Here is a 25,903-nt window from a genome sequence, read left to right on the forward strand (position 1 = left end):
TGTCACAGATCTGTGGTAGATGCAGTATAATACACACACACAGTAAGAGGAAATATGTCACTTTGTATTTATTTTGTACCACAGCTTCAGAAAAGCAGGGTGGCACAGGGGGTCTACTCAATTGGTTTAAATGGCAGTGGGTCTAAATAACACTTCTCATTAAAATAGGTACCTTCCCTGCATATTATATATTTATATGACAGAAATACACTAAATATTCTACATTGAGAGTTTGATTCCCTTTCATAGGCCTGTTAGCAGTAATTCGATTTTCAGCTGTTCAGATCAAGTGCAAAAATTGAGTTCTAACTGGAAAGCAGCTAAAAAAACAAACAGAAAAAACTGCAAAATAAATAAATAAAAAATAAATGCAAAATAAATATTTAGTATGCCTGGGACAGGGGGAAATATAGGACCAATGATCTCTATGGGAGCACCTTCAGTTCTGTAAATGTTATTTTTTACAATCAATAGTCTGGCTGAGATGCAAAAGCTAATGGTTGTACCTGTTCAGTTTTTCAGCTCAGCAGGGCTGCACAAACTCCAAAAGGGACTGGAATGCTATTGGTTTTTTACGCTTCAATTACTCAATCAGTCTAACAGGTTCTGTCGTTACATATATTATGTGATGATGTCCAAAGGGCATCTAGATCTAAATATATCTACAGATAGCACAGAGGCTGTGTAAGGGCGCAGGATGTCCCAAAACAGAGGTCAGTGCCAGTCACTTTTCACAGCTTATATAAATGATGAAGGACAACTCCTACACCATTAAACTACGCTTTGAGAAAACTCAAATTTGGGATCTGATTTAATTGAAATAAATTACGGCAGTCTAGAGACACCCAAGAACAACCACAAAGTTGATAAGGAAGTTTTGCAAAGCAAGCGTTAGATGTGGCGCTGTTTTCAGAGAACTTTCAGAGAACACCTGCTTAGTGTTTTTGTGACCGACACACCTACACTACACAAACACACACACACACACACACATACATACAGACATATCCACAGTCACATAAAGTGCAGGTTAACCACTTTAGAGCAAGGTATGAAGAAAGGGAATAAATAAATAAATCAATCCAGTAAATATAAAGTGCTGAGCCGACACCAACCTGCCAGGCTGCTCGGGGTATTTCTGTTTGCAGTAGGCCTCTAGTGACGCGTAGACTTTCTCACGCAGTGCCTCCACCTCTCCAGGATTCGACAGCCCTTTGGAGTCTGCGGAGAACACAAGAGTCTTTACTTTGCTGCTTGGAATAAAAAACAACCGGGGCGAAGAGACAAAAACGAGCCTGATTCAACAGGGGCCTTAATACAGTTGGCACCATTATTTTTTGTGTATACAGAAAAACAAAACTGCTAACACTTGAGGAATAAAACAAAGGCATAAAACCAGCAACAGTACAGACAAGGCTAGGCAAGGGCAAGGGAGGACACGTTTAATAATGGATCAAGGCAAACGCATTCAATTAGATTGAAAGAAATGGGTGTATCACACTATTGTGTGTAACATATAGAACTTACAGGCAGCCTCATTTTGATGGTAAAACTTGTACATACAGAACAATTTAATGAGATGCAACATTCCAGGCCTCCACTCTATATGAACAACACATGGTTTTCTGGCAATACTGGCATTGTGTTACCTAGATTATTTTCACAGGGGACTCCATCAGTCATTGACTCCTCATTCAGAAGCTGTAACAAATGCTACTGACTGGCAGACAGCTGTGCAGCCGCCTGGCACAGAAGAGTTTGCCGTGTTTTTTCTGGCACTGCTAAGCGCCCACCATCACAGCGACAGACCCCACTCAACTATGGCATGGGCCTAATTAGATCCCAGCTTGAAGGGCACAAATGGGATCTAAACTGCCAGCTCTGGCATTGAGAGGCTCGCCACTGATGCTGATACTATAAGTATTGATTTAAATCCCAGCTGTTAACACGGTCAGTGTCACGCGGTGGTATCTGTAAAATTGAGATACTGGAGACTGTACTGTATGGGGCAACAGCAGCCCTTTGAAATGGAGGCTTCTATTATTTACAGTGATGGAAATATGACTCCTATTGCATAGCAGTTTCACCCATTCCAGGTTTTAATACATGCTCGATTAGCCAGTGTATCGGTAACAAGCTCAGGTCGGTCTTTTAAACTCATAGTAAAACCAGGAATCAACCTGCTATGCAATGGGAGTCTTATTTCCATCCCTGTTTTACTTGTACCAGATAACCCAACCCAGAATTGGACACTAAGAAAGAATATGAATTTCGGATTCAATCATCTAAGCCTACAGCATGCTTTTTGTTCTCACTGCATGGAATTTTTAAATGGGGACGACTTAACTCAAAGACTTCCCTGCTGCCCATTAAAAAAAAAAAAAACACCAGCTTTCCTCAGCTCTCAAGGCGAGGCTGGGCTCAGCACAGCCCAGGCATGCAAACCCTGCAAGTGAAGAAGGGCTCAGTGTACCTGGGTTAAACAAGACGATGGCTCGCAGGCACCCCAGCTCTGTCTTATCCATCTGCATGTCCCGCATCTTCGATACCAGCTCTGTCAGCACTCTACCGAGAGAGGAATAGGGGGAACGCATAATGAGGCTGTTTATCAAAGACAGTAAACCTTACATCATTTCCAACAAACACACAATGTGATACTAATGCCACCTCCCCTCTCTCCCACCACGCACACACAGCTTAGCTCTATTACATTAACTTCCTACTGTATTTCAAATATGCTGTTCTGTTTGGTTAATATGATTCTGGATCCCAATGGACCCCATTCACAGTCAATGGAATCCCTGACATCCATTCTGTAAAAGATAAATGTTGCAGTTCCCTATTGCAAGTCTGCCTGCATTTGATAGATGGCTGATGGTGGATGCTTGGTTAACAGGTGCTACAATTTACAAAACACTGATGTTTCAAGAGGAATACCTTGAAAAGTGATGCTTCACTCATTTATCTAAAAGACTGCTGCAGACTGACAGATTAAACTTGTAGCTGTGATTTCTGTTGGCTTTTTTTGTATGCCGTCTTACTCTTTCTCTACAAGCTGTTAGATGAAGTACCGTAGGTACAGCACAGGAAAGTATGAGCTGTCATCATGGAGTGCAACAGTACCTGTCAAAAATGGCTCCCACTCCGGCACTATGTGCACTATTGCGATGAACGTGAAGCCCGGTTGCCAGGAGAATCCCGTCTTTTACCGTTATCGAGCGGTGTGAGAAGGAGGCAATGAGAAGCTCATTCCATCCTGTACAGGTTTAAGAACAAGTGAAAAAGAAGAGAGAACTGGTTAGAAACGGATCTGATGTGGGTGGGGTACAGTATGTTAACAATCTGAACAGCAATAAACCTGGATCCTTTGCCAGTGTTGTTAAAAGGGAAAACCTTGATAGCAGACACACTTTCACCAATTAACTTATCGTGCTTGTCACCTGGTACTTCTAGTGAACTGTAAGGTGTAATGTCATTTTAGCAGTTTTGGCCTCTATTCACAAAATGTTAAGGACAATTTTAAAGCCTAATGGTTTAATCAAGTTCATGAAACTGTTTTAGAGAGGGTAAAATGTTGCATCTTTCAAAGCACGTTAACCCCCCCCCCCCACCCAAACCCCCCCCCCAAAAAACAGTTCCCAAAACAGTCCTTAATTTTATGAAAATGGTCCTTCTCTCTCTACAACATGAATGTTTAATCCAATGTGCTTGCTGTCCCCTGGGAATTCCTTGAGACTGAGAGGGATAGTTTGAAATATACTCTGTTGATAATCTCCTTCCAGCTATGCTATGTATGTTATATACATATATATATATATATATATATATATATATATATATATATATATATATATATATATATAGATTATATATATATATATATATATATATATATATATATATATATAACATCAGACTAGCATTAGCTATACTATAGAATACACTGTGTGCATGGCTTTCTCATTGACATTTCAGTAGCAACTCGTTTCATTTTGACTAGAGAAGACTAGGGAAAGGATCTCTCTAATCTTATCATCTATATATCAGTCACTTAGAAGAACATCACAGAAAGGAGACACTGACGCACGTAGCAACCCTGATCCACTTGTGAAGTGTTAGCTAAATCTTAAAGGAGGTACATTTTCCATTTGCAGATGTCAGCAGCAAAAAAAAAAAAAAGTTGCTTGCGGCTTTCAATAATGGATCGAGACAGAAGTTAAAATACTTCAGGGAGAATGAATTAGGCCCTTTCCCTCGTTTCAGGATGTCTCAGTCACTGAGGCGTGCTCCATCGAAGTGCTGACAGGACTGCGCATGGAAACGCTGTTCCAGTAACAGACAGCCTCTAACTCCCATACTGTACTCGCATACTCTCCCAGTGCCCAGAGACTTAAATGCGGTTTAGTTATTTATTTTATTATGTTATCGTCACTGCACTGATGAAGGCCCTGTCCAGACTCAGCTTTCACCTAATTGGCAGTGCCTTTACTAGGAGAACAACATGGGACCCCCTTATATTCAATATTCTCAGGATACAGTACTTAGCCCTTATGAAAAAGTCCCTTTTTACCTAAAAATGCAGTCTATTTTTTGAGGTACTAATAAAACAATGAATTCATTATGAATCTGTCTCACGATGTCTTGTTTCCAATATTTAAATACCATTCAATACTTTTTGTAGTCTTGTTGGGTTTTCCAAACTTGTTTCTTTTCACTACACTCATAAATGCACACGAATGTCTGTGTCCTTGAAGCTCTAGTTTTATTGATTCATCTTTTGTTCATTTGACCAAGTTGTCATGGAAACTATGTTCGCATTAAGATAGCAGAAAATACATAAAGAAGACTGTCTAAGTGGGGCGAAAAAGAAATAATTGTTCCAGAAAAAATAAACTGAATTTGCTCTTTTTAATTCAGTTAATTCCTTTTTTTAAAATCAGAAACGGAGAGGTTATTTTTTTGTTCGTAAACAATATATACTTCAGCTATAAAAAGAAACACAAATTGCAGTCATTTTTATTGAAGTGCAGCTGCAGAAAATGCAAGATAATTGGAAAATGTAAAACTGCAAGAGGAAGATGCATATCCTGTACAGCACCACTGTTCCCCTAGCAGCAAATGCCAAGGTTCTGGGTAAGGGGTCAACCAAGGGGCTGGCACCGTTTACATGTAGCATCAGAAACATGAGGACCTTGAAGAAAAGCACTCCTTACCACAAGTCTTAAACCAATACGCAAATAACCCATTCGAACCACGCTTTGCAGTAAATACAGCTGACCACAGGACTCTACATATAGGTTACTGTAACCTTTAAAAGATCCATTTTTGGAATTCCCTTTCATGATCACAAGTAGTTTTTGACTAGTGTAAGTGTATGATGATTTGAGAGATTTTGTTGCTTTTTTTGTTCCAGTGTACGGGAGGATCAGTTTTTTTAAAAGGGAAGAAGATTATCGCTTTATTTTTTTAAAACAGTATTTATTCAAGAAAACTACAATAACCTGGATCTGATTTTTGGGGGTTTGACCAATTTTGACCAGGTTTGCCATTGTACTTTGGAAGTATGCAACATGAGGATAATAATATGTTGTTTTTAAGTGTAACAAGTGTCACCGACCCCATAATGCCAGCGTGTCGCCATCACTGAAGTGGAGGACTCACCGGCTCGTAGAAGGATGACCTGGTCATCGAGGGGCAGCTCTGAGAAGTGTGGGATTCTCTTTGCCCATTCCACGAGCGTGAAGAGCTGTTTGTCTGCTGCTTGGCATATGTTGGTGACTGGATCGTTCGGCTGGAAGAGAAAACGAGTATTACTGACTGACATTTGTACTGTGCTATGTGACCAAGTACCAAAACAACATCATTGTAAAACATTAATTGGTGGTATAGTGCATTTGTGGTATCTCTCAATTTTTTGGTAGCGAGACCTTTGTAAAGGATTATGACTGTACCCTTGTTGTGTGCAGAAATGTCTTTGTTGGAGCAAGTACACCAATGTCCTCAGAGGTTCACCCCCAATCTGTCTGGGTTTCCATGGTGACAAGGTTGCAGACAAGGTTACCTCAGTAATAGGAATGCCACACATTTCACTTTTTAAACACTTTATTTCCCTTCCACAAACCTCAGCATTTGAAGTGCACAACAGAAACATGAGTTGACAAGAACTTCACCGGTTGAGTTAAACTGTTCGCAGATGAGCTTGAATCTATGGTGGCCAAAAACAATTCCTCACAATACAAGCTTGGCGCACGACGGCACACCTGGTTCTCATGAGCAGAGAAGCCGACAGCCTCCTCGGGGGAGCGTGGGTTTCTGCTTCAGGTATGCAAGGTCTGATTGTTTCCATACCAAGAATGCAAAAGGCGGTTTCGGAAGCAGTATCAAGAGTTTGGCCAAAAATGGGAAACTTTTGTTCAAACGGGCTGTCCCTCACATGATTGATTCTTTTGTTAGGATAGAATAGCTGCATCAGTTTCAGTCATGACTGGAGAGACAGCTGATCTGACAGACAAGCGGTACAGCAGATTTTCAGGTTCTTCCATGTTTCAAAATTATCACTTTATGGGTTCTGAAGACCTTGCCGATTTACCTAAAAGAAGTGATAATCAATGACGGGGGGGGTCAGGTATGCCTCCAACGCATTTCAGTCTCATCGAATCAGTGCCGCCCAGGCTACCCATGGTGACAGTGTTATGGAAGGCGTTTCTGATATAGATGAGATAAGCAATCCAGATGCTCTGGTACACTTGAGTCACGTGGGCTCAGAAGAGCAATCTCAGACACATGTGTGTCTCTCCTAGGACGCATCAGCAGGCTGCAGCTGTGCAGCGGTCAATGCAATGGGTCCCAAGAGAACAGGGAACAGAGATAGCCATTGGGTTACAGCAAGAGCAGAACAGATCAGAGTAACATTAAACACAATGTTATAGCAGATTGCCTTCATGGTCCCCTGCCAGTGTTCCTTCAAAGAGTTTAAAAACTGCAGAAACAAATTAAACTCGTAATTTAATAGTTCTAACAAACCATAGGCTTTGCTCATAATGACACAGAAGGCTGATAACCAGGCTCTATCAGTACATGCTATAAAAAATATTCTGCTCATTATAATGCAGTAGGCTAAGTGACTTGGATAACACAGGGTTCTTTGAAAGTCATCCTTTCAATACACATGATACTGTTGAAATCTTTAAGACTCTCAACATCAAATGAAAATTCCCAGGGAAGATCAGGCTGAGACAACTGTGTTTTCTTTTTTTAGCAGCCAACCAAAGGGTAGCTTTATTGTGAATCTAAGGAGCTTTTCGTCTGCTGTCGATACCAGTCCTAAACTGACATCCGCAGTACAAAGCATGCAGGATACCACAATGTTAAGTATGTCCTACATTTCATTTCCATTGAGTGAATGTATTTGTCACAGCTTTTTGTTCTGAAGTCAGACATGGCATGTACTAAAATGGGACAGAATCGACTACTCTTATTTTTGTTATTACATTTGAAAAAATATTTTTCAAACCTATCCTTGACAACGGCTTATATTCTGCAAAACTAGCTTTTCTTTCCAGTTTTTCAATGTGGAACCGGTAATTAAAACAGAATGGTTTAGTTTCAATTAATTTGTCTTTAGACAATATCAGTTCTGCTCAGAGCTTTGTAGTGTACTTCAGGTTTTCATATACATTCAGTGTGCACAGAGACAGAAAGAAGACAGAAGCAATGCACTCTGGGAGCTGAAATTCAGCCATCTGTAATTTGCAGGCAGCAATCTTCTCAATGGACTACATCTCCCAGAGTTCTAATTTATGCGGCAGCTGTTGTAAATAATAGATGGAAGTCTTTAAAAATGGGTTAGCTCAGGGGTCTCCAACCATGGTCCTGGAGAGCCCCTATCCAGCTGATTTCATAGGTGTCTTTACACCTATAAATGGCTAAAGATCTGGAACACCTGTTAATCTTGACTAATTAAGTCAATAATTGGTTCAATTAAGTAACTGAGAGATTGGTTGAAAGGAAAACCAGAAGCCCCAGTAGCTCTCCAGGACCAGGGTAAAAACTCATCTGCTCGATTTTTTTTTTTAGACATTTTTAAATTTGTAGTTATTATTTGATAAAATACTAACAATAGTAATGCTCCACTCAGTTTGTATAAAACATTTGTGAACCAACATACATCAAAATATTAATATAAATACATGTAGTATAAATAAAGAAATATGAATACATACAGAGAATTAATTCAAATTATTATTAGCGCAAATACAATATTGAGTGGCAAAAACCATTCCAAAAGTATACCATATTCCTCCAGAATATCTGCAGGGTTACTTTACTTTTTGGGCCATTAAAACCAAGGACTTTTAGGTCTCTCTCATGACTTACAGTTTGTGAACTACACTTTACTTCCCAAACCAGATTAAGAATACCAAAAAAAAAACAAAAAAAAACAAAAAAAAACCCAATGACAAACAATTTTATTAAAGAAATTTTTATTTTTATTCCAGAGTGGATTTTAAGAACTTTCAAGGTTTTCAAGCACCTGTGTGAACAATTTGTTTTTAAAGGCAAACGCTGGTCACTATGTAGTGGACTAGACCACTGCCATCTCTGCATGTTCAGTCTTTAACCTGACTATCCCTGCAATTCATCTTCATGCTCCACTGGGAAGGGACGGACACACTTCCTATAGTGTCCCCATATGGCACTAATCCGGCTGAACTGGGAGGTTTATTCTTGAAGTACACCCATCATTACTGCTCAAAATCGTCGCTCTGGTGAGAAAAATGCAAAGCCCTTTAAAACTAAGGTTTTTTCTAGTTTGACTTGAAGCTTCACTAATGCCTGCTTAACTCCTATTCTAGGTCACCATGAGATAAATACACTTTATTCAGCTTGACCAACCACAAGCTATCAGCCAACACTGCTGTATTATTCACGAGTGCAGCACAAGGGCTGAAAACTGCTATTAATGAATTCAAAAGAACAGCAACAAGGGAAATGCATGTTCTATCAAGCCTAGATTAAGGAACTTGTCTTTGTTGTATGTGTATATTTAACTTTTGATCAACGGGCCTTTAAAAGACTTGCATGAAGTGCAGTCAGATACTGGAAGAGCATATGTTTATGGCTGCTTGTAACTATGGTAGTTAAAAGATAGTGAACCAGAACTACTGCACTGTACAAACCTATCAACTCTTTATTCAAGACACGCAATGAAAAGGGGGGTTATATTCAAAAAGCTATTACATTACAGTAGCTGTATAAACATATATATAAAAAAAGACAGTTTAGTCAGCTCAGACCCTTGAAGATTTCCGTCACATTTTACAATTTCACACCTTACATCAAAGGGGTAATACATACACATGTCATTTCGACAATACCCACCCCCTCCTACACACAATGTTACAGTTAAAGTTTAAAGATATATTTTAGTTTTGTGTCTGTATTTTAGAGAATTACCCACATACTGCAAAATCATTCAGTTTTCATTTTCATATCTGTAGTTTGGCTGTGTAAAAATAGCCTTTTATATTAGGTGCTGCTACTTCTCGTCAGCAATACAGTAAATGCGACTTGCCTTATAAATAGCTTGAAAAAGTCAATTGGCATCAATTAGTTTAAGACTAGTTTTTAGATAAAATAAATTTTTAGGTGTTTAGAGTTACGCAGTTTCCAGTAACAATAACAGAACCTATGCAACCTTGAAAACTCATGAGACTTCCAATACATTAGTCATTACTCTGTTATCAAAATCAGCATTCGCTCCCTTTCAGGTTTTCCATATACTTTCTCAGTCTGAGAACCTTAAAAATACAGCTGCCTAGAAACAAAGTGCAGGGAGTCACCACCCACTGCCCAAACTGTGTCTATATTTATATACTTTCAGACCAACACCTGGGGTCTGGTTCCCTTGTCTTGTAAAAGGACACCCCCACCTCATACCAGTCCAATCTCACCGAGTTCAGGAAACTAGCTTTGTTCTCATCCAGAGTTTTTAAGTTTCCTGAGGGGCTTCAATCTCCCAGCGCCAGGGAGCTGAAGGCTTACAAAGCTTTAGTGCTTTAGTGTGTAGAGCCACTAGACAAGCCTGCTGGGACCTTGTTAGCATCACAGCTTCCAATGTACATTTTCATCACGCAAAAATAGATCCCATTTACTCAAGACATCCGTTATTGGATTTCTCTTACTTTCATTAGCAATGGTATCAAATCCTACTATATGTTTCTCAAAACAGAAAAAAATAGGCTCTTTTACTTTAGGGCTTATAGCTATTCAGTCAAATAAGAGTGAATGGCTATTACATTTAACAGCAGATAGTGGAAGCACAGAAATACATTTACATGCAAGTGGAAGATTCATATTTGTATTTTGATTGAAATAGTTTTCTAGTTCACACTCGTAAATGAAATTTTGATAAGTTGTGTTATAGTGCTTTTCTGCTGGTTAGTTATAGTTGCCCAGCACCATCTAGTGCACAGCAGTGTATTGCCAGCAAAACAAAATTTGGATCCAAAGTGGCAGATCACTAGATTGTGCTTGCCCTTAATGATCTGATCTAGCTTACGTAACACACACACACACATATATATATATCTCAGGCAGGCAACGAGAACTGAACAGCAGCACCGAAACACAGGCGTATCAACAAATGTGAAAGACGCAACATGGGTTGGATTCATTGTTATAAGAACATCTCAGATTGATTGCAAGCCTCATGCAAACATAAAGGGGCAGTGGAAATAAAAACGGTGAAATTGAAATTTGAAGCTACTTTTTAATTGAGCTCTATCATGATCGCAATGGCGATAAAGCATGCCTGTAGGACATAAACAAATACTTCTTCTTTTAGGTGGCCACTTTCGATCTAAGTACACAGTATTTCCCCTTCTACAGTAGATATGACTAACTGGAGTATGACCAAGCCTATTGAGCCTGCACCAATTTCCATTGTGCAAGCCTGTGATTGCGCAATCCATAATATCTAATGAAGTGCATATGTGCAACTGACCCTGTCTCTTGGGAGTGTCTTCTCAGGAACACTTTGGGTTGACAAAAGAAGTGCTGATAATATTGGTTATGCTTTGTCTTGTGTGTTTGACTACAGATAAATAAAATGATTTAGCTGAGTTTATAAATAGTTTTGCCCATTTGGTTTCACAGCATGTGGCATGGGGGCACTGAGAAAGACAAGCCTGTAGTTGTCCAGTTGGTCATTTCTGAATAATGAATTACAGCATAATGCGGCTAGGAGAGAAAGTGTTGATGTCAAATCAAGTGCTTTGTCATACTTCCTCTGTGACTTATGAAAAGCCTTTTGAAACAGTTTTTATCACTCCTCAAGTACTTCTAATTTCAGCAATAAACCTGCCAGTCTCAGACACATCACTAATAAAACACACCGCACTGTAAAATGAGCTCAGAGACACACTGAAGTAACTTGCAGCTAGAATGTTCTGTTTCACAAAATATTGAGCTGAAAACTAAGGGGCATGTGTGTGTGTTTAATACAGTATATATATATATAAGTATATCTGGTTTAGGTTTACAGAAAGCTTCTTTAAGGCCACAAGATGTTTGAAAGGTGACACCTCCCAGCTGTCTCTTGTTATAAACCAACACTCCTTAAAGAATGTATGGATCATTATTTTTCAGCGCTTAAAGGGGAAGCTTCTAAATGCTTTGATAATTCTTGTATTCAAGCCCATTTGTACCTCTTGGGGTGGGCTCAATCAAAACATGCAGCCCCTTATTCATGACCTAATCAACTTCCACACAAAGCTGGACATGTCCCGAACATACACTACTGTGTAAACAAACATGGCAAAAAAATCATGTTAAACATTCAATAAGCCTTTATTCTGGAAACTTTTACTCACCATGCAGGTGGTTTATTTTTCTAATTGAATCTGCCCTTAAGTAGTTCTGATCAAAAACTCAATTTAAAATGTAGTTTTCCTAGGCCCAGTTGTTGTAAACAAGCCTCCTCTCCAGACAGTAACAGAGGATGAATCTCCCACCTACACGATTAAGATTACTCTTCATGGTAAATTAAACTGGCTGCCGGGCCCATTCTGTTTACCATAAATCTTATTCTCATTATTCAAAACACATTATCATCACATGCACTATCAAACTAATGCCCTGGCAAGTATGAAACAGAGGTGGCCTTTTCTCCTTAACACAGAGCAAAGGGTCTCACTTATGAAAGGGCACTAAATGTAGTTGTAACATTTCAAGTCAGGTTCTACTGCATACATTTGCAATTTACCAAGCTTATACATTTCCCGTGATTTACCATGTTTTTTAGTGTTTTATCATGTGATTTACTATGCCTATCTGTGCTTTACCCTGCTTTATCGCACATTTCTATGCTTTTACCATGGCATGGACTATGAGATTGCTCCTTACCGAGTTTGAGGGCATCCCCAGATTCGTCTCGATGTAGGTCTCTGTCTTTGGCTCCACTGCGAGTTCGGCCTCCAGGATTTTCTCCACAGGCATGTCCTCGTTGGCGCTGCTCGTCGACTCCACCTCGTTCTCGTTTCGGTCTTTCCCCCTCTGTCTCTCCTCTTGGACGGCTGCATTTAACAAAACTGGTTCCGGTCACTACTGCTGCTTCCAGGCAGGCCTTTCCAGGAACTCGCAGGGAAGCAGTGTGGCCCACAGGCTGGTGCTGACAGCCTGGACAGGCTGGGGATCCAGGCCTTCAGCCCCAGCTCAGCACCCCAGCGAGTTCCCAGGTGACCAAAGACAATATTCTTCATAGGCTACATTCATTCAGGACCCAGAGATGTGGAGTAACCTCAGATGTAGAATCCTGAGAATCGATTTCGAGCACAATATTGATGACCTGCTGTTCAATGCTGTTAAAAGTATTAGTACTTTGTTGCTTTCACAGTCATTTTCACAGATTTATTGGTCACTTCACAAATCACCCAGTGTCACTTGAAAGTTATTGTGTGTAAAAGTTCAGTCCATCCATGCTTTATGAATATGGCACCTTAAGTTTCAGACAAACCACCCTATTATTCAAATATTAAAACAATGCAATTTTTATGAATACAATAAAGTTTTGATATAAAATAAGCCACTGCATTTTATGCATCTGACTTTTTCTCTTCCAAACCTGTCATATATTGTATATTTCAACGAGACAAGCTGTTTTACTTCATAGCCTGGTGACCTCGGCTTACATTTTAGAACATACATTTTTTTCAGTAAAATAATAAATTGGGGCCTGGAATTCGCTATCTGCTATCTTTTCATACATACCAGTCTACTGTACAGCCAAAAAAGAGATTGCATGCTACAGTGACTTTTTTTTTTAATATCAATACTGTGAGATTTTATAGTAGATATGATCTGTCTGTCAACTATTTATCTAAAATATACTGTACAAAACAACATCTGAAATGCATGCAATATACTATATTTGTTAATGCAGCTGTCCTAGCTGGCGAAACCGAACACAGGAAGTGGTTTCAAAACTTTCCAGAGACGACCAGTCGGGCGCCTAGCTCGGGTGAGACAGCGTGCCTCTGATTCAGAGCTCCTGGTTGCACCACACGCTACCCGCGAGGATTTCAGATTTGTTTTTTATTCATTTATAATTTTAATGTGGGTGTACTGCATCACATGGCTTGTGGGTAAGGAAAGTAACACAGTCGTAGCGATAACTGACACCTACAGTATCTCTGTGTCAGAGACACATTAAATCATCCTGGTGTGCAGCTTCTAGGTCTCTTCTGTAATGGGTTTACATTGTTCTACACCAGTGTTTTAAAATCCTACTTTTTTCTTAACTCATCACCGCCCCTCTTTTCTTGCGTTTACAATCTTTTGGTTCTTTGCTTGCTTTTATAATTTAATTTGGGATATGCAGATATTTCTAATTCAGCTCTAAAGAAGAAAAGTTGTAATTTAAAGTCTGTTTATTCAGGTTAACTAAAAAGTTGGACATTCATTCAGTTTTTAGATTTGTAATAATTTGCAAAAATTCCACACTGAAAAAAACAACCAAAAATATGTAACAAAGTTTTCTGAATAGATCATTTTTATAGTTTGGTGAATCTTGGGCTTATTCCAATCACTTTTCAAGAAAGTGTGGCTATGCAACTTTCTGGTAGATCAGCTTACTATCCTCCCAGTGCTCTGCAGAGCAGCAACAGAGCAAGGTTTGAGATGCTTGCTTATATGATCTGACTCAGACACTCCAACAAGCTTAAATTACTTCAACTATATGATAATTGAGGGAGGACTGAAAAGCGAATAAGTAAAATGGTTTAAAAATCTACCAAATATAATCTATTAAGTGATTTATATAGTACAAAAAATTATGGACTGAGGGCACCTGGGACAGGCTAAATCATAACACGTAAACAAGAGCATTCACACTGTTGCCCAACTTGGAACAAATAGCGCTAGAAAGAAAGCCCTCACATGAAAACATTTTCCTAATGTCCTTTCTGTGTTTTGTTCTGATTTGCTTTTTTACTGTGAAAACCAAGCACTTGAAAGGAAGCAATGTCCTTTTCTTGTTGTGAACCCCAAAGGTAAACAGCCTCCTAATGGACCCCATGGGTCAATTTAATCTTAGTTGTTCTTGTCATTGCATTTGCATTTGCCAGTTCTTTTTAGGAACTCGCCAGCCTGCTGGGGTCCTCAGGGATCAGTTTAAGAGACCGGACCTTGCAGCAGGCCCTTTGCTCCTCTGCCTGATACTGGCCAGGAAGTTGCTTCCTCTACATACTGCTGGGATGTGATGTCTAATTGGCACCAGTCATGGGGTAGGAACAGGAAACTGGCCCTTTTTGTTTCAGGCGAGGGTTCAAAAGAGGACAGGAAGGTGAGTATTATGTTACTTTGTGTAAATCAGCCTGACAGAATATAGACTAAGGAAATACACGGGCATTTTTAGTGTCGGGTTGTTTACATTTAAAAATTTCATATTTAAAAATGTGAAAAAAAAACCAACATTAATTCCAGAGGCTCTCAGACATTAGTAGTATAATTATTTTCAGCTCTCCCTTCACCAATTAACCTGGTTTTGTATATTTCCTTGCATACGTCCTTCCTGTCTAACTCTTATTAACATCATCCCTGTTGTTATAAACTGTATATGCCAGCTGTTTTGAGGATTCCCTCCTTGCATCAGCAAACCGATATGGAAAGTAGTAATAATGCCAGCCCAGGTTGTTGCTGTCCTATACGGCATGTGCTATACCTTCTCTCTTCATGCCCATGGCGAGACACTTCTGGTAGCGGCAGTACTGGCAGCGGTTGCGCTGTCGCTTGTCGATCATGCAGTCCTTGCTGTCTCTGCAGGTGTAGGTCAGGTCCTTCCTCACCGTCCTCTTGAAGAAGCCTTTGCATCCCTCGCAGCTGTAGACTCCATAATGTTTACCTAGCGGAGGGACAACCACCAGTCACAATGCTGCTGGCCCAGCTAGGGGCCCTGCCACCCCTGGGGCAGTTAATTTCATGCTTCAGGGTAAGTCTATAAAGCTCCTCGATCTGATGCATGTATAAACACTAAAAGAAACTCGTACAAATCTATCAGATGTTTCAACTACCATTAAAGAGGTCTTTAAATGCTGCAAGAAAAAAACAGCAGCTCATAGCCCATTTAATGACATGGGATGAATATGGCACTGTAGTTATTACTCAGCTTGGTTGTCCTCTTGAGTGAAGTAACCCAGCAGAGTATTCTGTTTATATAATAAATACAATATACGGAAAAGAAAGTACATTCACTCAGCAGCTTTGAATATGAACATTTTATTCCATGCTAGATCTCTCAACACTTGTTGTATAACCAAATATATACCAGAAAACCTTTCCTACTTATTTTTTCACCACTAACATCTAACAAACAACCTCTCCTATGTTTCATATTTTACTTTAGGTCGCTGTTGTCTCTGCATTTTCAAATGGAACTATTTTCTTGTATTATTAATACATACCTTATTTATTTTATTTTTTTTACAGTTATGGGTTGAGCCACTCTAATGCCTGTATGCTTGTGTATGGTATGTGTTGAGGCCTGGTTAAAGATCTCACTTTGTGATATCAAGTTTTGGACTCCTTCACATTCACTGACTTTGTCCTCACCTGAGGACCTGTCCCCGCAGATGGCACAGATGTGTTTGGTGAGAGACAGCGGGGACATCGAAGGATGCGCTGGTACCTTCATCACCCCGTTCAATCCCAGCGGAGGTTTAATATCTTCCGAGCTGCTGACAGGGTTCATTGGAGAGTTGAGCTGAAAAACAAGAAGGTTCACATTTAGCAATGTAGTCACACATGTAAAGAGCTATTATTCATAGTTACGTGTTTCAATGTCTATAGGATGCAGTAGTAGGTCAAAGCAAGTTCAGTCTTCTGTATTAATGGTTCATACATCTTGCATGTCCACTGTACTTCGTCATTGCAAACACTGACACCCCATGAAACCTGTGTGCTTTAACGTTGGTTTAGGTGTGCCAAATAGTTGTCAATACTACTCTCTCCATGTCTTACATAATTGTTTTTACTGATTAGTATTATTATTTTAGGAATTATACAATTGAACCCACATATAAAATTCAGGGTGATTTATAAACGTTGCACTATTTAAAAATAAATCAGTAAAAACCGTGCAGCAGAGGTCTTCCATGAAAAGCACCCTGACAGGCATTTCTTATGAATCACTGTGTGTACAGATCTATACATCGTAACTGTCTCAATATTTTTGGACCCACCTAAGGAATTCCTTAGCGAGTGTGGCTCTACATTTTTTCCCCCACCACAGTTCAAAAAGGACATTAATTGACCTTAATTGATGCTTGGAAAATCTATGAAACATCTATGATCAATATGTGCGGTTAGTAAACCATTTAAAAAAATAAATAAATAAAAAAAATCACCCGATGTAATTTTAAAACCCCAGCTCTTTCCAACTACAAAGTGTGCACTGTTGCATGACGGACATATGGACCACACCTAGTGGCACAGCAGCCTTCCAATACTACCGCAAGTCACAGAGTTTTATTACAAGTTCACTTACATCAGCACACCACAACCTCTGAGGACAATAAATACAGATTCATGCCAGGACTCTCTCCAACTCAGGAGGATACATCTATATATACACATATTAATGCTGTTAGACCAACAGCTGGCTCCTATATTAGAAGGCTGTAACACAGTCAGGGAGTTCTGATAAAGTCATACACACTCCCTCCCAGGGCCCCGCCCCCACTTCTCAACACAGGGTTTATAGTCACCTAAACCCTCACTCCCTGCTGGAAGAGAGAAGAATTTGAAACCTTGTTGTCTCTCCTCCGTGCTTTCCCTGAATTGCTGATAACCCCATTGTCATGGAGACTGAAACAGATCTCAGGTCGCCACAGGTCAAGTGTTTACAGTTATGGGATGTTGCTTGCTGCAGTGCCACAGCGTCACCTGGCTGACCAAAATGTACTATGCTGCTGCATCTGAACTATTTACTGTTAATAAAGCTGTGCAACTTTACAACCCCAGCCTAGTCTTGCTCTCTAACAAACTTACCCCCCCCCCACTCCATACTGCTTTAAGCACATTTTGTTTAAAACAAAATACATTTAACTATACTTGACTTTAGGGCACTTCTGTGCACTGGCACTGTTTGTCTTCTCCTCTATATTGCTGCCCTACCTGAATGTGACACAAACATAAAAGTGCGCCAATATTCGTGTCAATTTAGCATGTAAATACGAGTTAGTGTGGATGATGATCGGTACTGAATAGGCTCCCCTAAGGTAGAGCAGTACAAACACACTCTTCAGATCTATACTGGACAGATGGCTGTTTATACTGGTCTGACCTAAATTACTTTAATGAGCTAATTTAATTATTTCTCATCTTATGGGACTTTTAGCCTTCCAAAGCAAGAAACAATACAGGCTGCATTCAGAAAATAAATAACCCCCTTTTAAAAAAGCTCTCATAGAGACATAGCTTACACAATACATACAAGCAAAAGACTCCAATAACACGTTCAATAACAATTCAGCCACCTTTGAAAAAGCATTGATTTGCTGTAACCTGACTCTACAGCTAGCAGAAGCTTTTCTGATGAACAATGTACAAGATAAACTGAAGTTAATAGGTTTGTAAGAAGATCATTTTTTTATCTTACGAAAACTCTACTGGCGGGAATTGATCCCTGGTATGCAATAGGCATGTGGCAGATCCACAAACATTTAAAAAATAAAAAAAATGTTACGATAATTATTAAAAGGCTGTTGAACAACCAGACCATCCAGACAGCTTGCACACAAAAAAAACATACCAAATACTGTACAAAGGGCTTGATTTTTAAAACTGAAGTGGATTTTGAGTAAATTTACTTTTATCAATTCTGCTTTACTTTTGTGCATGTGAAATTATTTTAGTATAAATGCTAAAATGTGTTTCGCTGTTTAGAGCTTTATTGTAAAAACAGAGATTAACCACGCCCTTAGTTTGTTGCAGTTAGTACTTTAATCCTACTGTTTGAATCTAATTGATCATCTCTGCATACAAATATAATCGCTTTTTGTTCACGTGTTTTTATTACTTATAACACAGCATAAAGACCCTGATAAAGACACCTCATCGCAACATGTGTCTTCTTTAGAACTCCTCTCTCTTATGACAGTGTTTAAAGTTATGGGTGGATTCATTATATTCAGCAACACGTCTTACAAGAAATCCAATGGGATCCTTCAGAATTAGACCTCAAATATAATTGCTTGAGCAGGCATACTCACGGCCATTGCTCTCTCTGAGACTCATGAATGGAGCGATTATATTTTAGTACTGGTCTATTATATTGAGGTTGAAGTGTGAGAAAAGGCACTATTTAAAAAGAATACTGTGTTGTAAGGGTGGTAACTGCAGCAGGCAACAAGAGCTCAAACCACACAGATAGTGTTGTTATGCATTTGCATGGCCCGAAAAGGACACAATATGAAAATAAAGTAGTTGGTATAAAGCAATGTACTGTAGACAGAGACACTGGTTACTATAATAACTGGAGGCTTGAAGACTCCACCATCAGCAGCAGTAAAGAAGGCCTGGAAGGGTACCAGTGTCACTGCAATCAGGTCAGTGGATCAGCTGTTCAACCCAGAGCCAAAACGCTGTATGAAAGGAACTGAAATTGCTTTGAGTTCTTCAGGACAGGCTTGCTTTTTGAAAAAGACCCAGATCTTATATCACAAAGACAGGCCGACCTTCGTGTTTGAGACACCTCTGTCTAGACACAACACTAGCAAGTGATAATCTCAATTAGGTTCAATAACACCTCTGCTGCTGAAAACAAACTGTGCTCTTTAGCAATGATGAAGGACGATGCGTCCAGCAATCTATTAGTGTAGAGCACGCTCAGCATACATGGAAAATACAAGAGGAAACCAAAGTGCTTTCCTGGCTGGCTTAGCAGTGCTAATAACATTTGTGTTCTGATTTATTTATTTTTTTCCTGCAGAACTGAAGCAAAAGAAAATGTACACTGCTTGCCTTGCCACATTATTAAAGATACTCCCCAATTCTTCACGTGTGGAATTGAGCCAACCTTAAGCAATGCAAAGTCACAGAGCATGATAGGTGAACAGTACATGCACACTGCACAATGCTGCATTTTAACAGGGTCATGCCCCACCTCTTGATGGATGAGGTCCTTCAGTTTTATTTATTAACACCATATGCACTGTAGTGCAATGATGAGGCTTTGTTTCAATTTTGAGCCTATTGGTTGCAGAACATTACTACAAGTGGTTATCCTTTTAATTTTACGTTTTATAATTTCCACTGCGAATATATTTTACAAATCAGTCTTTACTATTTGTAAATATTGATGCTTTGGTCTAGTTTGTAGTTCATATGTGAACGCAGCACAGAGGGCTGCCTCTCCACTAATAAACTGAAGAACAAGCAAATCTAACAAATGCACCTTAAGGACTCAACATGTCTTTTTACCAGCCAACAGCAAACACAGTTTGTTTTCTCACAGCCTAGGCTGTTTGACGTGTGTTTCTTCATCAACAAAACTGCATCTATCAAATCCACATAACCCTGAGCCAAAGTGCCTTCCTTCAGCAAAGCTATTTTCGGTAATAACCCAACTTTGTATGCCCCTGTGGCCCTTTCTTCTCTAGTAAAAAGGGGCATTCATGCTTGGTTTTTGCTGCCAGTCTGTAGGCGATTAAGGAGGCTTACCTAAACAGCTCTGAATATAATTGTAGTTCACTGTAACGTCCCTCCCAGCAGCATAGTGGTTGCTAACAGAACCCTGGGTGAAAATGACACAGGGAATTTGGAGAAATTGTCTTTTGGCCGACGCAGCAAACAGAGCTGCCATCAAGTCAGCTGCTGAACTGCTGACATGAAAACAGCTATCGCCAGCCTCTTTGGGAACCAGCTTTAGAAAATGCAACTGAAACCTTTTAAGTCTGCAGCCACTCCACCTTAGAGCTGGGTCTCGTCAGATCTCAACGCTCGGCCCGATTAGTACTTGTCAGAAGTGGAGTTGGTGGCTCAGGCAAAGCCCAATGCCCCAGCATGGTGTTAGGAGACACAGTGCTTTAGGTGCCAAGATCCTGCCTTCTCTGTGGCCATGAAAGACTGCATTGACATTTGTAGCCAAGTAACTTCTAACTTCAAAGTCTTTCTTAGACATCTAAAAAGAACACAGACAAAAAGACCCTTGGTGAAAAGCCTACATTCTAGACTAGTTTGTTTAGTTTTAGCTGTCTTTTATAATTGAACATTTAAGCTACAGACGACTACATGGCTTTCATCATGTCATTCATATCTGCTTCTCTAGCGTGTGTACTGTTTGTGTATATACTCCATATTAAGTATGTGTGTGCCGATTAAATGGCTGTAAGATAAAAACAACATCTTACAGTGAACAGTATAATCCATGCATTCATCTTTGTGTTTTGGACAAAAACTCAAGTCTCTGGTTTGAGATAATATCACATCTGGAAGTTGTCTGCTCTTTATCTTCCTTGTTATTTTGTGGATGCTGTTTGAAGCAGCTGTAGATTTTGGAAATGTCGGCAGCATTAGTGAATCCACTGGGAAACCATTTACCTCCAACAGAGGCAACCGATGGACAGCTTACAGAAACAGTATGACAACAGGCTTTATAGAGGGCTAAAGGGAGTTGAAGCTGGTCGGGACACAAGCTTCTCCTTACAATGAAACCTGCTTACCATTTTGTCAATGTTATTGTTACTATTTGCTGCAAATACAAAATAAGCTATCAGTGTCATAAAAAAGTACCATGACACACATTCACTGGTCAGTATGCACTTTAAAACACGTAAGTGAGACATACAGACTGGCAGGTTTCTTCATATACTTAATTATATATATATCCAGCAGGGATAGTAGGACAGAATGTAGTTATACAGAGAAACGGAATAAGAGACAGGAGATGATAAAGATGGAAATGTGGACAATGGAGAAGGACTGAAGGAAACAAGAGGCAGCACTGTAAACAAGGAAAAGCAAGAGGAAGTTGGGGGAAAGTGAGGAGAAAGAAAGGGGATGTGAACCAAAGGAGGAAGGAAAATGGAGGGGCTTTCTTTTGAAAGCGGAGTGCAAACATTGCAAGCTCAATTTAAAGCGAACAAGAAGCCGCTTCATCCAGGCCTGTTAAACTCCCCTCTCTTCACACCTCTGGTAACAGCACTGCTGCTTCAGCTGCCAAGTAAAGTGACTGAGGCCCATCGGCTTAGTGCAGCACGCAGGGGAGGGGCCAAGCTGGGCTCACTTTCTACCATCTACATTTTCAAATTGTTTCACTATCATTGTTCACTATCATTGCCCACTGTTAATCATCTAACTAGTCCAGCAAATAGCTCCACCAGTTCTAAAATATGGTTTGAAAAATGACCATGAAGGATGTGGAGCTGACGTCCCTTAATAAACTGTGGATCTGTAGTGAGATTTTTTTCCACTTACAGCCCGATTAGCCGATTTTCTGTAACTGACGCTTAACCTGAAAGTAACAAGGACAAAATCTACTACAAGTGCCTAGCTTTGCCATCTTTAAAAGCACAGAGCTCATAGCCTGCAATTTATTATGAACTATTTAGATATCACTTTACTCTAAAACTGGACACTGCAGCTTTAAAACATACTCTAAGTTATATACTTTACTATATCAGCAGCTGTATCTGTGCATTGCATAATAAGAGTTGTCGTTTCCTGTTAGACAATCCTGGCTCTGGTACAAACAGCATATAAATATGGGCAGGCTGTTGCCCATAACATATTTTGTACAAATTACTCTAGCTCTGTGACTGTTCAAGATGAATTTGTTAGGAATTAATATACGAGTGTGTGGAATGCACTGTACTATAAATGGTTTCTCCTTTAAATGAAATCTTATGAGCTCAGTAAGAAATTGCATTAGTCCATACATAATTACATTTGGATTACCAACACTTAAGATACATTTTTTTTTTAATAGTTACATTTAGATATTTATTTGACCTACGGTCCAAGAAAAATGCCACATCATAATAGGCCCAATAAGAAGTGCTTTAGACAGACACAGACAGATAGAACAACCGACACAGGGCTTAAACTAATCTGTGTGTCTAGATGGGACTATACTTAATAATCTCCTCTATAGCATCCCTATGCCAGTAATGTGTCATGCATGTTGACACTGACCATCTGGTCTTCCTGTGGTTAACAGAACAGAACGGTCAGTCTGAATGAATTGCTATGAAGAAACCCCCCCCCCCCCTCCTCCCCAGCATGTTGATTATGTGATAACTTCTTGGAAGCACATCATTTTTGTTTGCTTAACAATCAGAATAAAAATGGGATGGGTTTAATATGGGAACAATATCATTGTGTAAGACAAGTTTGTTTTAATTATGCAACAGACAAGCACCAAGCAGATTAGAAGGCATGTGAAAAGTAGGATAAATGCACCCTTCAGCAATTAGGAGAGCAAGTACTTGATAAGTCACACTCTCTTGAAACAAAGAAAAATCTGACAATACCGTTTGGAGGCGTCTCATACACCGACACATGGAAACTTCACAGCTATGCCAACCATTCATGCAATTTAATTTGCAGGTTAAAAGAAACAGATTACTTTACTTTTCCTATATCGTGGCAATATAATCCCAATTGTTGTGGTATTTTTTATTCACAGTAGCCATTCATTTCAGTCATTCCATTGTCTAGAAGTCTTTTTCAGTGTTTTCAAAGTTTCTTTTAGTATTACTAATAATAGACATCAAAACAAAATCGGAAATGGAATGTGTTTCTGTGAAACACTGCAGTGTATTTTGTAACTTGAGGTGAAATGTTCTTGCAAAGCATGCTAAGAAAAAGCACAGACACAGCATACTGTACATAACAGTCACACTTATATATTAATAGCCATCTGATAATCAATACTGTTATTGCTCACATAAACTAAAGCACGGCTGATATATTAATAGCCATCTGATAATCGTTTTATGCGTCACTGAGTTGTTATACCCCACCCGATGTAAACACTGAAGCGGTAAGCAGAAGAAACAGAAAAGCTTTAAGAAGCTAGTTCTCATAACTGATTGGGTAGGATCCAGATTCATCATAAGACTGACTTTACTTGAACACAGTCTTCTGACCCACACTGGGCCTGAACAGAGCAAAGCTATGGTGTGTTTAGTCAAACTGATAACCCTGTATTGTGCAATCGCCTATAACCCTGAGGCAAAATTACCCTTTTTTCAGACAACACCACATTCTGCACCAAGCCCATCTCAATTAAAAACTGAACTGGATTGTGTGACACTGCAAGGTCTCTAGTTCTGAAAAGTAAATAGCAGCTTAACATTTCTTACAGAAATATACAGCAACTTCTTATTACACAAAGGCTCTGATATCTTTCCATCTTTTAACAAAGTTTTAAGAGAGAGAGAGAGAGAGAGAGAGAGAGAGAGAGAGAGAGAGAGAATTCAAGTGTACAACTTTTCTTCCATAAAAGAAAGTTATTTTATTTAGCAAAGACAGCAGCACCCCCCCCCCCCCCCCCCCCCCTACGCTGGGCTGATCTCAGCTGACAGTCACGGCGCCCCATTGGCAGGCACGGAGCAGTGGGGGGCATTGTCGTGGGCAGCACATGCCCACCTACTCACAGCAGCAGTGACAATGGCAAGCAGGCAAAAAGCAAGGGAAAGCGAGCAGCAGCTCCAGCACAGTAAATCTGACTGCCGGCCTCCACAACAATATATATAAAATCTCACGCTGATAAAATCATTTCTGACGGACACAGACTTTTTTTTTTCTTGCCTTCGAATACATGTAAAAATATACAAACTTTTTACATTTTTCTTCTCTCTCTCTCTCCCTCTACACACATACCTCGTATGCAGCACATACAAATTCTCCCTACATTTGTAAAGAGTGCACTTATGATACACTGTTGCCACATGTCAATCCGCATAAACGTTTGCTTCACTAATAACAAAAACTCCACAAGGGAACTGGCCTGCACTCTCTTACTGAAGAAGGTCCCTCCAAATCAGCATGGAAGAACCTCCAACATAAATGTCCAGAAATGCACCCACCATAAGGTCTCTTCAGTTTAGGTAGAGGGAGTGAGGGCTTCTACTTTGTTTGCCCCCATCCAAACACTCCCGCTTATTATACTCCTATCTGTTCAGGATCCCCTGCATCCAGATTCCCATCAGGTATGTGCCTAGGAAGTTCAGGATACAGCAACAGATGTCCTCCTCACTCCCTCACGTGCCACTCTTTGGATCGTCATTAACACTAAGCCAGAACATATGTGTGGCTAGACACCAGCTCCCTCTGTTTAAGTGGAAAATCTCTACTTGGTCTCGTCCAGCTGGTTATTTATTCTCATTCCGTGCTATTCTGGAAGGGCTAATGTCTTGACTATGCTCTTGACTTTACAGAGCTGGTACTTTACGTGGATTGCTTCACTAGTTAGGTACACTGGCTACACTTGATCGGACAATTTGCAAACCCATACACATTTCGAGGAGACCCATTTACAAGACAGGTATCTAGCGTATTCTAGATACTAACAATATATAAAGATAGCAAATTAGATAGCTGCATGTGCTACTCACGTCAGGTACAAAGATGCTATTGGGTTTCTCGTGCAATTGCTGGTTTTCCATCTTATCCACGCAAAACAGTATTTATTTACTTTAACAAATGAATATCACATTAGTCACTGGTAATCAACACCCAGCACTATTTATTTTTAATTTCCTAATTTATTTATTTTTATAAAGTGGTAAAACTGACACCAGAGACTATATCTGTACATATCCTTCCCACAATATTGCCACTTCAGCAGCTGGTGCCAAATTAAAATGCTGACGCAGCCTCTAATCTGGAGAATGAGAATGCAGAGTCACCCTTTATTGCACAATGCCATGTCATTACTTTAACCCTCCACTGCTTTGAATATCCCAGAGTTGAAGAATATTACTAAGATGACTAATTACCTGGGCTCAGACACTTCACAGGCAGAAAATGGGCTCATTAAGCAGCATGGGGGGGGTTAACAGCTGCTGGGTCTTTACAGAGCACTATGCTAACCCCCACTATATTCTGGTGGCACCCTAATTGCTACAGATGGTTGTCCGTTTCCCATATGACATCCTTAAAATGTATTCTTTAACGCTTAAGACTATTTTTGCATAAAGAGGTGCTCATTGCTTTTAGACACAAATACACGGGTGCTGTACACTGCCCTATGGGGGTGGGGAGATTCTATAATTTACAACAATCACATGCCCCAGAGTCTCTTTTAGATAAGGGCTTGTAACCATGGGTCATTAAGCAGCTCCGCACAGTGCAGTCAGGCCACCCATTCCTCTACCACAATAAACAAGTCCTTTAAAAGCTC

The 25,903-nt window shown here is 39.8% G+C and overlaps 1 protein-coding gene across 3 annotated transcripts in view; it reads right to left on the bottom strand.

Annotated features, from left to right (window-relative positions):
* LOC117422170 (retinoic acid receptor RXR-alpha-A) overlaps positions 1-25,903 on the bottom strand; it is a 116,863-nt gene that overhangs the window by 3,242 nt on the left and 87,718 nt on the right. For 2 of the 3 annotated variants that reach the window (XM_058986984.1, XM_034927537.2), the window contains 7 exons: positions 16,108-16,258; positions 15,221-15,400; positions 12,406-12,590; positions 5,662-5,791; positions 3,124-3,256; positions 2,474-2,565; positions 1,116-1,221 (listed from right to left, as the gene is read on the bottom strand). In XM_058986984.1, the coding sequence (XP_058842967.1) occupies positions 1,116-1,221; positions 2,474-2,565; positions 3,124-3,256; positions 5,662-5,791; positions 12,406-12,590; positions 15,221-15,400; positions 16,108-16,258 (977 nt within the window). The remainder of the gene's footprint in view (positions 1-1,115; positions 1,222-2,473; positions 2,566-3,123; positions 3,257-5,661; positions 5,792-12,405; positions 12,591-15,220; positions 15,401-16,107; positions 16,259-25,903) is intronic. The other variant, XM_034927538.2, reaches the window with a different exon arrangement.

The sequence above is a fragment of the Acipenser ruthenus genome, chromosome 15 (genome assembly GCF_902713425.1).
Source record: "Acipenser ruthenus chromosome 15, fAciRut3.2 maternal haplotype, whole genome shotgun sequence".
Lineage (NCBI taxonomy): Eukaryota > Metazoa > Chordata > Actinopteri > Acipenseriformes > Acipenseridae > Acipenser > Acipenser ruthenus.